This window comes from Saccopteryx bilineata, chromosome 3, assembly GCF_036850765.1.
Source record: "Saccopteryx bilineata isolate mSacBil1 chromosome 3, mSacBil1_pri_phased_curated, whole genome shotgun sequence".
NCBI classification, from domain to species: domain Eukaryota; kingdom Metazoa; phylum Chordata; class Mammalia; order Chiroptera; family Emballonuridae; genus Saccopteryx; species Saccopteryx bilineata.
Genome location: NC_089492.1, coordinates 16,057,757 through 16,072,016, shown reverse-complemented (window position 1 = coordinate 16,072,016; position 14,260 = coordinate 16,057,757). Strand labels below are relative to the sequence as shown.

Below are 14,260 nucleotides of genomic sequence, written 5' to 3'. Positions count from 1 at the left end.
AAGCTCACTAAAGCACTCATTTGGATGGAATAAGTTATATAATTCCACTTTAACAGATGACTGAAGTATCTAACATAACCGTATTTTTAAATATTTTCCCCCAAAATGCTGTAATTTCTCTTGGTTATTCTGAATCTCATCTCTATACTTTTTTCATCTGTTTAGTGTGCTATAAAAAAATTGAATGGTACATATAAATTATAGAATTTGGATATATTCTTCACAAAATTTTGAGCACTGTTTCCCAATTGGCCTAGAGGGACATCCAGTCTTACTAATTTATACGCATATATTGTTATGAGGTTCTGATTCATTATAAAAGAAGTTTTCTTGTCTACTAGCTATCCACCCCTAGAAGCAAATAAATCTAGCTGTGACTCAAGTTTCCTTTATAAGTTTAATCTTGTTAAACTTGGGGCATTGAGCTTGAACTAAGGAAGTGGCAGGAGGTGAGCAGAGTGAATCCAGAAGTGCTTTTATTCTCAAGAAGATCAAGGTGTATTGAGTGGGGGCCTATTTATGTTAAACATAGACTGGACCGTAGGCACAAAATTCAAGGGGCACTTTAAAGTAAATATCAGACTGCAACGGAACGTTTCTCTTCCTGTGTTGCTGTAAGCCGTCAGAGCCCTTGAGCTCTCCCCTGATCTGACACACGGACTCTGTGGAAAAGGATAAATATACACTGCGCAAGCGCAACTCACTGTTTCTTGAGGCAATGTGAGATGACCCACTGATGGCTTGTTTGTTTCCTACCTTATCTAGTCTATCTTTGAGTGTAAGATACTGATGATCTGATGCTCTGTTATCTTTAACAACAAATTAAACTCCACTGTCAAACTGTGACAATCAGTTGGTAACACCAGCCTCTTGCTGCTTTGAATTTTCTTTCATCTATTTCAAGAGATTTGGCAGCTTCTCATGTTTTCTTTGGCACTGGCGTAGCGTATGGTAGGAAGTATCTTGCCTCATTCGTATTTTACAAGACAAAAATAGCTTCATTTTATACTTTTTTTTTTTCCTTTGGATGCAAAAAACATTTAGTTGTTTTGCAAGAAAATATGGAACTGTAGTCATTCACCTGAGCATGCATGTTTCACTTCACTAATGTCAGGTACACACTTTGTTACTCTGGTTTTGTTTATTATTTATTAAGTAACGTACCAATGACATAATAATTTTGAACACATTTTAAATGGCAATTAAAATTCAGTCAAAGGGATGACATGAACAGCTGTGACAAGAGATGTTAAAGCTGGAAGAAAAAATTCTACATCTTTGTATCAAACTCTTAGAATAGAAAAAAATATTCTGTTAGGGTCAAAATATGCATTCTTTCTCTAAAATTTTGCATAGGCTGATTAGGTATTATTACATTGCTTATTACCTAGAACCTCTTTACACATTTATCGTTCTTGATTTTACTCTATAGATTCTATTAGTTGCCTATCATTAAAGTTGGACTTACCAGTAAATCTTCGGCTTGCTGCTGCTTTTTAGTGAAATCTGTTTTATTAAACAACAAACTGGAGAAAGGATGTTAGGGAACTGAGAGCCTGGTTCTAGTCACTACTCTGCCACCAGTTAACATTCCGACTTAGAGGCTTCGTATTCTCCTGTTAAATTAAACTGCTGGGTTAGATCAGAGATTTGTCTGTCAATCCCTGCTACAACATTAGAATCACCCACACAGCTTTTAATAAAATGCCTGTGGCTGGGTGTCACCTCCGAGCGATTGAATCAGAAACTCTGAATATGTAGACCAGGTGTCAGGATTTCTTAAAATTCTTCAGATGATTCTAAGGTTCAGACAAGTGTGACCTCTGAGGAAGATGATCCGTATACCTTACACAAGGGATAGTACCCTACACTGTTCAAGTCACGCTCTGACGTCATCAGCCTGGGTTTCAATTCTGACTCTTCCGTGTATTATCCGCATGCTCTAAGATACACTGTGATAGAAAATAGCCTAATGTTAATGATTATATAATAATAACCGTGATGACCGGCAGCAGCATACATTTATTGACTGCTTTGCTTCAGGTTCTGGGCACTGATTCGAAGTGCTTACTTATACCCCTTCAAAGAATCCTCACACTAGCCCTCTGAGATAACTGCTGTAAGTCTCACTTTGTAGACAAGGCAACAAAAAGCCAAGATAAAGTTAAGTAATTTGGTCAAGTTCACCCAGCTCTCAGTGGTAGAGCCAGATCTAAGTCCAGTGAGTGTGGCTCCCTAGTCTGTCCTCGTTGAGATCAAATATGTAAGTGAAGGGAAGAGAAGACTCTCATAACCCCATCCGTTGTTAAGGTAACAGTACACTCCCTGGGCACTGAACGCAAAGCTTAGGGAGCATCTTGGAATTTTACCGGGAAGAAGACCGATAACCAAGAAAGGTTTTAATTTTTCTTATCCGTGATCAGTGTGTGAAATGAAGTGTTTCCTCGAGTCACTGCAGCTCGGGAGACGGAGAGCTCTGCAAGGTCACCTGTCCCGTAGGGCTTGTCCCGACGTGCTTATTTGTTGTACTCACCAACGTGGGGTTTCTTCAGATCCCAAAGCATTCATGGGGCTAACACCTCACTGATCTCCTTAGTCAGGTTTAGCTAGAAGCCAGATGCAGAGACAGCCGCAGGGTTTAAAGGAAAACCTGTCAGTCACTCAGTAAGGTGGAAAGTCGCTTTCAAAGGAAGAATTCAAGATGTTCTGAGCTGTGTTTGGTGAGCCAGTTTAAAATGCTTTTATATGCTGTTAATCTTTGTGTTGAAAATAAACTTGCCTTTTCTAACAGAAGTCAGCATTTCATGTTGCTGCATCTCAGCCATGCTGAGAAATCAGAGGTGGGTAGAGATTTAAAAGGTATTAAAACAGCAACTGTGTTATTTTGAAAATAAGCCAGAGGATTAACTTAATTTATTGCCCAGAAACAGTCAAAGAGGAATCAGGTGGTACTTGAGATTTTTAAATCTTCTGCCGTGTCATCTAGCAGGCTAGAAAAAACTTGTGTGGGAAGGGATCATTCACTCAGCCTTCCAACAATTATTAGAAAGTGAGCTAAGAACTTTTTAAAGTAAGTGTTCTATTGTTTTTCAAATTGGCAGGGAAAAAGCTCCATTGCTGTGGTGAGGGCTTTGATTGTAATGATCTTTCTCGCCTTTAGATACTGCTTGGATGACCGAAAATCTTTAGAAAGAGATGGAGGATTTTCTGAACTTCAGTCTCGTCTTATTCGTTTTGAAACTCAAACTACCTGCACCAGAGAGAGTTTTCCAGTACCTACTGTACTGAGTCCTCTTCCATCTCCTGCAGTCCTGTCGGAGCCTGGAAGTGTCCCCAACGGCGAAGCTCTACAGGGTGAACTCCGGACCGAAGCACCCCGATCGAAAAGGAAATCAAAAGATCTGAGTTGCCTTTATCCCCCGAAAAGGTGCTATGTTAAGTCCATACAGTTAGCATCTCGACAGAAAGTAGTTCTTCCCCCGCCCCCATGGGAGCCTTTCATATATTTAAATTGTTTTCTGCATAGATTTTAGATTAATTCCTTCATACCAGGAGTTCTGTTTTTATTGTGAGCATTTGATGATTTGCTTATAAGTTATGAAAAGAAATGACTTGGAAAAAACACACTTTCTTGCTTTATTTGCTACTATACAGTTCATTAGCACAATGGCTTGTAAAGTTTCTAAGCCATGGAATACGGGAGCTCTTGTGTGCTAGATTAAGCCGCTGAGCTGCTCTGTGGAAGAGGGTGTTTTCCTTGCTCCCTCTCTCCCTGCTTCCTGCTGTATTAGCCCCTTCCAAAGGCATTCCATGAGGCACACCATTTTAAAACTGCTTGTTTCATATAAATAAAGCTTTAAAGTCTGCATAATATAATAATGTATTATGTGAAACTTTTCTAGATACATTTTTTTTACTAGCTAAATGAAATCTCCAAATCACATAAACTTGTAATTTCTGTCCAATTCATATATTTTTAGAATCTTTGAACTTTATGTCTTTGGCATCTAAAGCAAGCCTTAAATTCTTACTGTGTTTAAACCTTTCAAAAACGTATAAAATATGTTAAAGTGAAACCTTTCAAATCTATTTTTGAACAATTAAAAATGTTAGAATACTATTTCTCTGATATTGAATAACTAACTTATTTTCATGAGGCCTTTATAAATTCATTGTCCCTTTTACACATAATAAAGCTAAAATGCAAATCAATTAACATTTAGCATACTGTGTTATGTGATACTATTTCTTATTTCTGGCATGTATTCTAGAAAAGAAAGTATACTGTGGCCCATTGGTTAGCAGAATTGAAGAATATGAGACCCTGTCTTATAATTAGAAAGAATAAAGCAAGAGTCTGTTTTATATACTCACAAAAATTAGGGGATATTTTAAAATAAATATGTGCAATAAAATATCCCCTAATTTTTGTGAGCAGTATCGTTTTATTTGTATTTAACACATTTTATTTTGCATAGGTAGTTGCATAGGTACAATAAGTATAAGTTACCGTTTCTTCAGCAAAATCATCTTAATGAAAAAGTATAAGTACTTAACATGCGTATTGAGTTTGTAAATAGCACCACCAGGCATTCCTTAGCTTATTTACCGGTATGTGAGAAATTGTGAATTGTTGGGGAGTAAGTAGTATTGCTTGTTGCTTTTCCTATTAGCTGAAATTCTAGTTTGTCATTCATTGCCTTCTTCGTTTTAATCATTCATTTGAACTAAAGGAACAGCTGTATATGATATTGATTGCAATAGTAGCAAGAAATTTTGTCTGTGTTACTTGGGTTTATGTGTCAGTGGATATGGTTTTAACATATAGGATTGGAAATGGACCTCATCTTAATCTAGGTTTTTGATATTTTCCCCCACAATAGGCTTGTGAAATCTGAAAGTTCAGATTCTCTTCTTTCTCAGACAAGTAGCAGTACCCACCATCACCACTGTGCAGTGACATCCCGAAAGCCACGGTCAGAGAGAGCTGTGCCTTGTCCGTCTGTTCCAGTGATTAGCCGTAAAACTTCCAAAGTCACGACAAAGGCCAGTTCAGGTCCAAAAAGTGGGCATGCAACAAAAGCACCAAGGCCAATTAAGGAATCAAGATCACAGAAGCATACACGGGTAAAGGTTTATTTTCTGTCTCAGTTCTATATGGCGAGAAATTCCTTTCTTTGATTCATTGAAAATGTGTATCTAAAAATGTTACAAATGAAATGGTATCTATAATTTACTTTTAAATAATCCAGTTTAAGAAGGATAGTGGGAAAGTGGATGGCCAGTATGTAAATGAAACAAAATTAGCCACCAATTAATCTTCCCTGATGGTGTTTGATACATTAAGACAGATTTATCATAAATCCCTACTTTTCAATGTTTGAAATTTTTTTGTAATAAAAAATAAAAACACTGCTATGTATAATTTTTACACTCGGATTTTGATTCAGAACTCACGATCTGAATTCCTCTCTTCACATACTCCTGTCATCTCTTGCTAACAGATACTATCCTGTGACATGTGTATGGACATAGAAATGTTTCACATCGCTTTTCTTCCTGATTGTTTTGTCTTTGTGTGCTTATTTCTGTGGCATAACCACAGGATTGTGGAATTTATAGAACTGAACTGTAAAGCTGAAATGATATTTGTACATTTTCCAAGAGTTATTAGTCATACCTTCTGTTCTGTTCAAGATGTTGAAAGAAGTGGTTACTGACACCCTGAGGAAACACAGCATCACTGAGACACATGAGTGCTTCACTGCCTGCAGCCAGCGTCTCTTTGAGATCTCCAAGTTCTACCTGAAGGTACGGTGTCTTCCCTTCCAACGGCAGAACTGCGGCCATGTGCTTACACGCCTATGGAAATAGCGTTTATCGAGGATTTTTTACACTGATTGCTATAACACGGTGCCAGATTCTTTTAAAAATGGAGCTAGAAAAATTGAAGCTAAAATATTTAGATTTATTTGATTTTAGTCCTCATATATAGAAAACTACATTTTAATTTGTGTCCTCAGTATTTCCCTTACGAGTCTTTGAAGTTGATAATAAGCTTCCAGAAATATTTAATGAATATTAATTTGAGTATATATTGAAAAGGCTAATTTTGGGTCCAGTATCAGCTAATTAGTTGTAAGACATGGGACAGATCAGCCATTCAGGGGACAGTTTTCTAAAACTTAGATGGTGTTAGATTAGCTCCAGTGTGAAGAGTTTCAGACCCGAAACAGTTTTATGTGAGTTTCTAGTTAAAATGCATACTGATGACATGTATTCAATGCCCCTCCTTTCCAAAGTCTCAAGAAAGACAATATTAAAATACAAAAACCAAGGCAAGAAGAAAGGAGAAAAGGTAGACACATTTTTCAGTAGGTTTGTGAATAAGGAAAAGCTCACCGAAGTGTGGTCTAGCCGAGTAAGAGGGGTTACAACCTGAGTGCCCGCCTGGGGCAGTACCAGTGAGAAGCAGCGAGGTCGGCCGACGGCGTCTCTGAGATGCCCAGGACTCGGCGCCAGGCATCGTGGAGAGCAGGGGCGAGGTGCCAGGATGAAAATGGAAATTAGATCAAGTTCTCCGAAGGAACCGGGGAGCCTTCGCCCTTCGCCTCGCTCCTCACGTCCTTACCCCACAATGCGAACTACACAGAGCTCTCCTCCCCATCGCTGTGATAGGGCAGGAAGTGGTCTCTGGAGAAAAATCAGAGACAGCATTGAAAAACCAGCCCTGACCGCCCTGGAGAGCAACCCGTGAATAAGCTCTGCACAAGGCAGAGCTTCCAGTAACGTGCTCAGTATCTTTTTAAACATGACTGGATACCCAAGGACTAACAGAGTTTTCAGGAGTGCTTCTCACACAGGAGATGACAAAACATAAAGGAAAATTTCTAGTTTATTGAATAATGACTGTTCTCTGCAGTCTAATGTACAAGTTGTAAAGCACTCTATTTTATTATGTTTAGGATCTTAAAACTTCCAGGGGTCTAACTGAAGAAATGAAGAAGACCGCAAACAACAATGCTGTCCAGGTAAATCAGTTATTCCCAGGAACTGCGTTCAGTTACACTTCTGTTTTAGGTGAGGGCAGCTATGATGCTGTGGTCTGTGCGTCTGTACAGTACTCAGTAATAGACGTAAGCAAGCAGAGTATTTACTGGGATTTAACAGGTTGCTCTGTGAACAAGAGTTTCTAACATGATGCTAGGCAAGAAAAATTCAGAAAATAAATCATCCGAAGAGCTGGAAAAATTAATCCATTTTAATTAGTTCTTTTGAAAGGCTTGATTTCTTCCTAGTGACCCTTTGCAAACATTTTTAAATAAAGGTGAGAAAATAGAGCAGAATTGTCTTTTTGTCCAGTGAGAGAAGTCATACTCTGCCAGGGAACTCAAGCAAAAAGTGCTCTCCAGTTATAACAAAAATAAAACGCATTCTTAAGATAAAACCTTTTAAGATTTTGACATGTGACTTTTTATTTTAAAATGTCTATCATACTCTTTTGAAGTTCTAACAGTATCTTTTTCTAGCACTTATATTTTCAGTACAAATGAACCATAACCATATTTTTTCTCCCTCCAGGTGATTGAATGGGTATTAGAAAAGATGAGCAAGAAATAGCGCAGAATCCCTCTTTGGACAGTGTTCACTGGGCAGAGCTGTCACTGCGACTCCTTCCTTAGTTTGAACATTATGAACAAATCTCAAATTGTATTCAAAGAACGGATATTACCTCTCCAAAGGATTTCACAAATGATTGATGTAGTTTAGAGGATACTTAATGTATTTTGAATTATATCCATATTTTATAGTTTCATTATATTTTAATTTTTAAAGTTAATATTTTTATATACGTTTTCAAAATTTTACTCTTGGTTACTTAATTATTCCAATAAATAGAAAAAAATATTTCTTTACTTCTTGGTAAATGTCTTTGTCATCAGCTCTGTTTAAATGATTGAGCCTCAAATAAGAGAGTACCAATGACTTTCCTCTTGTGTTTCAACAGCCAAACTTGTTGGACTGCTCTGATGTAGAAAATATTGGCAAAAAATTTCAAACAGAAATTTCAAATTTCTTGCCTTACTCCTGCTCTGGAGGCACCACTGGGCACTAGTTTGTTTGAGATCAAAAATGAAGATGGAGCAGAAATTATGAAAATATGAAATAGCAGAAATGACTAAGTACAGATTCCCGGAGAAACAGTGGCTTTCCCCATTATAGAAATCTGGGAAAATGAGGAAAATACAAAGAAGAGTGAATCAAATTCCAGCATTGCCCCCATTTTGTATAGGTAACCTCTGTTAATATACTGCTCACAAAAATTAGGGGATATTTCAAAATGAATATGAAACGATAAAATATCCCCTAATTTTTATGAGCAGTATATTTAAACTATATATGTAATTATTTTAAAAATCTTTTCAAACTTGGGTCATACGTGTGTGTTTGAATGTATATGTGCATTGGTGCTTATGTATCTGTTCATTTATAGTCTGCTTTTCACTTACAAAGTTTCATGACTTTTATATTATTATTTTTTAAACTGAATAATACAAATGAACCAAAATTTGTTTACTCAATCTCTTGTTGAACTTACAGGATCAATTTTTTCCTATTATAAATAAAACTTTAATGAGTCTTTCTACTATATTACTGATACTTCCTTAGTATAACATTTTTAGTAGGAGTGGATTTTGTGGGTCTTAGGATGTTTGGTAACTATTTCCAAATTGCATTTCTAAGAGCTCGGTTTGCACACCACAGCAGAGCCCGTTTCCTTTCTGATGACTGAACATAGTAAAGGAGAGCACGTTTTTAATATATTGACCATCCTTTAATTGCCCTTTTTTATTGTGACTTTTTTCACTGGTTTGTAAGGGTCCTTTTATATTAAGGGTATGAGCCCATTAGCATTTTCTTGATGGTGTTTTTTCTGAGCCCGAGAGGGCGCTGAGCAGAACGTGAGGTACAGGCCACGTGGTGCAGGCCGAGCCTTGTGGGCGAAGAGGCAGGCCAAGCACACGGACAGCAGCACACACTCGGAGCTGGCTGCAGGAGAGGAGCCTGTCTGACCTCCACGGAAGGTAAGCAGGAAGGGGCCCTGAGAGGTACATGGCAGGAGAGAGCACAGGCTGAGCTGAGACGCCAGCTACTCTGCGGCCTTATTTACTGCTGCTCGGAGTAATGTTGAAAGCTCATACTCTTTAAAATGAGAAGAAAGCAGTGAGACCCCTTTTTTCTTTTATCATGTTATTTAGAAAATTAAATTTAATGTGGTGATGTTTATCAATAAGAGTACATAGGTTTCGCCTGACCAGGCAGTGGCACAGTTGTTAGAGCATCAACCTGGGATTCTGAAGACCCAGGTTCGAAACACCGAGGTTGCTGACATGAGCCCAAGGTCGCTGGCTTGAGCAAGGGGTCACTGGCTCAGCTGGTGCCCCAGGGCAAGGCACACATGCGAAAGCAATAAATGAACAACTAAGGTGCCGCAACTATGAGTTGATGCTTCTCATCTCTTTCTCTTCCTGTCTGTCTGTTCCTGTCTATCCCTCTCCCTTACACTTAAAAAATAAAAGAGTACACAGGTTCCAGGTAAACATCTCTATAGCATTTGAACTGCTGATTATGTTACGTACCCATCACCCAAAGTCAAGTCATTTTTTGTCAACATATTTTGTCTCTCTTTACTTCCCATCCCCTAACTCCCCTCCCCCCAACAAGACCCTTTTTCTTGGGGGAGAGAGCGCCAAGGGCACACCTACATCAGCTGTGGCATGTAGCAGTGATACATTTGGGAAAACTATTGCTGGTGTAACCTAGGAAAAAGAGGTTGTAGTTAATGGACGTATGAGTCCAGTTAAGGTTATCCCCGGGCAGAATGTTAAAAGTGTCAGGGGCCATTTGTTGACTTAGATGAATACGGAAAGATATAGAAAAGATAGATGAGCTAAAGAAGGCACTATTGTTTTCCAGAAGAATTTAAGTGATACTAAGGGCTTAGGACATTCTGGATTGGGAAATAAAATGGTACCCATTTCAAGTATCTCCAATGGCAAAAGATTCTCAAAGTACGAAGTAGCCTTAGGAAAATGATCATACCAAAGGTGTGGTTATGTAATCCTTTTTTTAAGATCTTAGAAATATTTACTGATTTAAACGATATGATAAATGATATGAAGTGTGAAGTTGTCGCTCCTGGTTTAGATTTGCATTTACTTGGTAACTGATGAGGCTGAGCATATTTTCATGTGCTTGTTGACCATTTAGAGAAATGTCAACTTTTACTGTTTTTTGAATTGGATTTTTTGTATTTGTATTATTGAATTGTAGGAATTCTTTATCAATTCTAGATTCTAGTTCCATTCTATGGGTTGTTTTTACACTTGAGAGTTTTCTTATATTTAGGTTTATGATCCATTTCTATATATGGTGTGAAGGAGAGATCCACCTTCATTCTTTTGTATGTAGAGATACAGTTTCTAGCAGTATTCATTGAAAAGACTGCACTTCATTGAAGTTTCATCACAACAAAAGTACATCAAGTTTTAAGGAATTTATATCACAAAGAGAAGAAGCCCCCAGGCCACCAAGTTTCAACAGGAAGGAAGCAGGATGAGAAAACTATTTAGTTGTAAACAGGGACTATTTCTTATAGAAAAGAGATTTCCTAGAAAGTCATAGCCAAGAGCCCAGAGGGCAGAGCCAGGAATAATGAGCTAGCACCATGCCCAGGTAGTAGAAATGAAGTCTGATTCATACTCACTGCCCGACAGTGAACTGGTCACATATGCCCAGCTGGATTGCAGAATTGCTATGGACTGACTGGTCACTAGTCCTTAACGAAGTATCTGCGACAGTTTTCCTATCCCTCCTCACCAGCCTGTGCTGGATATATAATTGAGTGTCAACTAGTTTAATTAGTTAATCAGGTCACCCAATATTCTGGATTTTAAAAAGCCACACCCTAGGCAGTCTCATCGCTCTCTGGACCACAATCCAAAGATGAAGATCACGAAATACTGGACTTGATCCGTATTGGGAGGAAATGAGCATATTTGGCATATGGGAATGAAAAGAATTGTGGCAGAGTGAAATGTGGTAGGTTAAACAGGACCACAAAGCCTTGAGCTCCTCCCTTGAGGAAGTGAAGTCTGTTTTCCTAGTCCTGGCATCTGGGTGGCGATGTGACTTGCTTTTACCATCTATGATGGCACAAATGACATGGTGTGAGCTGAACCTAGTCCTCACAGACCTGGCAGCTTCTGGCCTGCTCTCTCCGAATCTGGCCCTGACTGGAGGGAGCCTCACAGGGAACTGGTTCAGCCTACTGGACAACTGAGGTGCCCCACGGGACAGCCAGCACCGCAGGGACCTGCCCGGCCAACCCGCAGAATGGTGACAAATAACAGGCCGCGAGGTGCTTTGAGGGAACATTAAGTTTTCACATTGAAGAATTCACAGAGAGGCCAAGTGCAGTCAGGAAAGTTGCAGAAACTTCATTTATTAAGGCCTTAGTTTGGATACCCTCCTTGCAGGGAAAACTGCTTTTTGGTCTGGATTTGCCGTTCTCATGAGCCTCAGGAAACTTGCCCAGGAGCCAGTCACTCCACCCCTCGTGCAGGTGAGACTTGCGAAGCAGGGACACTGCAGTTAATGAGGCATCAAATGAGGGGCCTTCTTGGATGTTGCGTTTGAGTTCTTAGGAGGAAATGAGCTTTATTCATGCAAAGAATTATAGTTGAAATTTGCTAAAAATATAACTGACTTTGTTTCTTGGGAAGAACAGAGGTTTTGGGTTTTTTGTTCCAACATTCCCAAGCCCCAGTCCACACCAAGGCGGGATTGCAGCCATGGGGCCAGTGGGCTCCGCCGTGGCCTCAGTGGACGGGCTGATGGTGCGCCAGCTCCGCCTCCTGTCTCTTGTCCCCACAGGGTGTCCCTTCTCGCCATCCTCCACCTCTGCTCGATGCCTCCTTCCCTGACAGTCTGAGTGGTGTTCTCTGTACTGAGTCTCACCCTTCCAAGAAAAGACCTCATTTGTGTCCAAGAAAAAAATGACTGGAGGATAAAAGGCAAACACAGAGGTTCCTACCACTTTTCTGTGACCGTACAAATGTGGTTCCATACCCTACTTGGACATGGTTCAGTCATGTTAATGAGGTTTTAGACATGCTTCCTCTAGTGAAATCAGATTTACTGTCATTTAGAAGACCACTGGTGACATGGTAATTAATTTCTGGCCATATGTACAAGTAGTTCTATGATTCAAGATTTTATAAACAACTTACCAACATTATTCACCATTATCAGAACATTGTGTACCCATAAGAAAAACCTTTTTCTTTTTTTTTCTTTATTTTTTTGTGTGTGTATTTTTCTGAAGTTGGAAACGAAGAGGCAGTCAGACAGACTCCCGCATGCGCCCAACCGGGATCCACCCGGCACGCCCACCAGGGGACGATGCTCTGCCCATCTAGGGCGTTGCTCTGTTGCAACCAGAGCCATTCTAGTGCCTGAGGCAGAGGCCATGGAGCCATCCTCAGCGCCCAGGCCAACTTTGCTCCAATGGAGCCTTGGCTGCAGGAGGGGAAGAGAGAAACAGAGAGGAAGGAGAGGGGGAGGGGTGGAGAAGCAGATGGGCGCTTCTTCTGTGTGCTCTGGCCGGGAATCGAACCCAGAACTCCTGTACGCCAGGCCGATGCTCTACCACTGAGCCAACCGGCCAGAGCTAAGAAAAACCTTTTTCAAAAGAAAATTTTAAATGCACATTTAAGGAGTTTATGTACTACTCAAGGGAATTAAGGTCATACTCATGTTCCTGGACCCATTACCTAGTAATAACTGATAACAGGGTTGTTGTTTTTTTTAATTAAAAAAGTATCTTTTCAGGCATTTTATACAAGTACCAGCATATTGTTATGTGTCCATTTTTTCTCCACTGAGCAAAGCCAACACCCCTTTTATAAAAAGGATTTTTAATGTACCCTTTGTGGTTGAGGTAAAGTTAATAAAATAAAGGTCTTTGGCCAAGCTCCCCAGAACACAGAAGCTGAGAGCAGGGTGAAGGACTGGCACTTTGTGTAGGAGCTCCGCCCCCGGCCCCACCCCTGGCCCGGCTCCGCCCCCAGCCCCTGAGAGCCAGGACAGGAAAGGCAGGATGGCAGGAGAGCCAGGCTGGTGGCTCCTGATCTCAGTCTCTGCTGCTGCAGGTGGCCCAAGACAGCCGTCACCCAGCAGGTGTCTTCTCAGTCCCAGGGCTCTCTCAGGCTACCCGATGCATGGAGAAGCCACGTCTCAGAGTCCACAGGAGGGAGAAGGAAAGGGTTATTGATCTGCCCAGTTCCTTCCTATTATTCTCTTGTTTGGCCCACAAGTATTTCAGTCCACTACAGTTCTGTGTTGCTCAGGTCCTGTCCTTTAGCAGCTGCTCAGTTTATTGGTTCTTAGGCCCTACAGTGTGGCCTGCCATCCCAGTGTGGAATTGATGACAGAACCCAGAAGTTCAAGTATGTATCTCCTTAGCCTGGACCCTGGCGGCAGCCATGGGGAGTAGTGGGGGAGGCGCATTTCCGGGCAAGCAGGTGATTCTGGGCGGCAGAAGTACTTAGTTCCAGCAGAGCTGGTAGTGCCTAGCATTGAGCAAGCGCAGAGTCGGGCGGCCAGGTGATGGCATCGAAGGCATCTGAGGAGGTAAGAGGGTGTACCCAATAGTCTAACCTACATGCACTCGGGGTGTTTTTGATTGATATCCCCTATGAGGTAAAGGCCTTTTAGAAAAGGGAAGTAATGATAATAAAATAATATGCATTTCCACGTGGAGGGGCTGGAATATAAACAACTACAGTAAAAGACAAAATTAAGTCATCGAATATTTGGCTTGAATGAGGCACAGAGAAAAGTAGTCAGGTGTCTTGCATTGATGACTCAAGAACCATGCTTACACTTATTACTTGTAACTTGTTTCTATAAAATGATTTACCAAATACCTTCAGCAAAACAAAAACAAAATCTTCCATATAATGGTAGTAGCATATTTAGAAAATTCAGAATGAATTTAGTCAGATGGAAAATGTTTTCATATGTAAAATGTAGTCAGAATCCGGGCTCGGATAATTATGAACATATTTTTCACCTCTGTGAATAACACAGAGGACACACCACTTGTGTGGGAAACAGTTCCATTGGATGCAGGGCCTGTCATCACGATGCAGGAAGTCTGCCAACTCGGGCTTTTGTTCAGTAAACACTGATGGGA

The 14,260-nt window shown here is 40.2% G+C and overlaps 1 protein-coding gene across 1 annotated transcript in view; it reads left to right on the top strand.

Moving 5' to 3' along the window:
* Positions 1 to 8,624, top strand: part of MTBP (MDM2 binding protein) — a 70,443-nt gene extending 61,819 nt beyond the window's left edge. The window contains exons 18-22 of the mRNA XM_066265745.1: positions 3,161 to 3,427; positions 4,884 to 5,127; positions 5,698 to 5,811; positions 6,966 to 7,031; positions 7,582 to 8,624. Of these exons, the coding sequence (XP_066121842.1) occupies positions 3,161 to 3,427; positions 4,884 to 5,127; positions 5,698 to 5,811; positions 6,966 to 7,031; positions 7,582 to 7,620 (730 nt within the window). The 3' untranslated portion in view covers positions 7,621 to 8,624. The remainder of the gene's footprint in view (positions 1 to 3,160; positions 3,428 to 4,883; positions 5,128 to 5,697; positions 5,812 to 6,965; positions 7,032 to 7,581) is intronic.
* Positions 8,625 to 14,260: the final 5,636 nt, after the last annotated feature.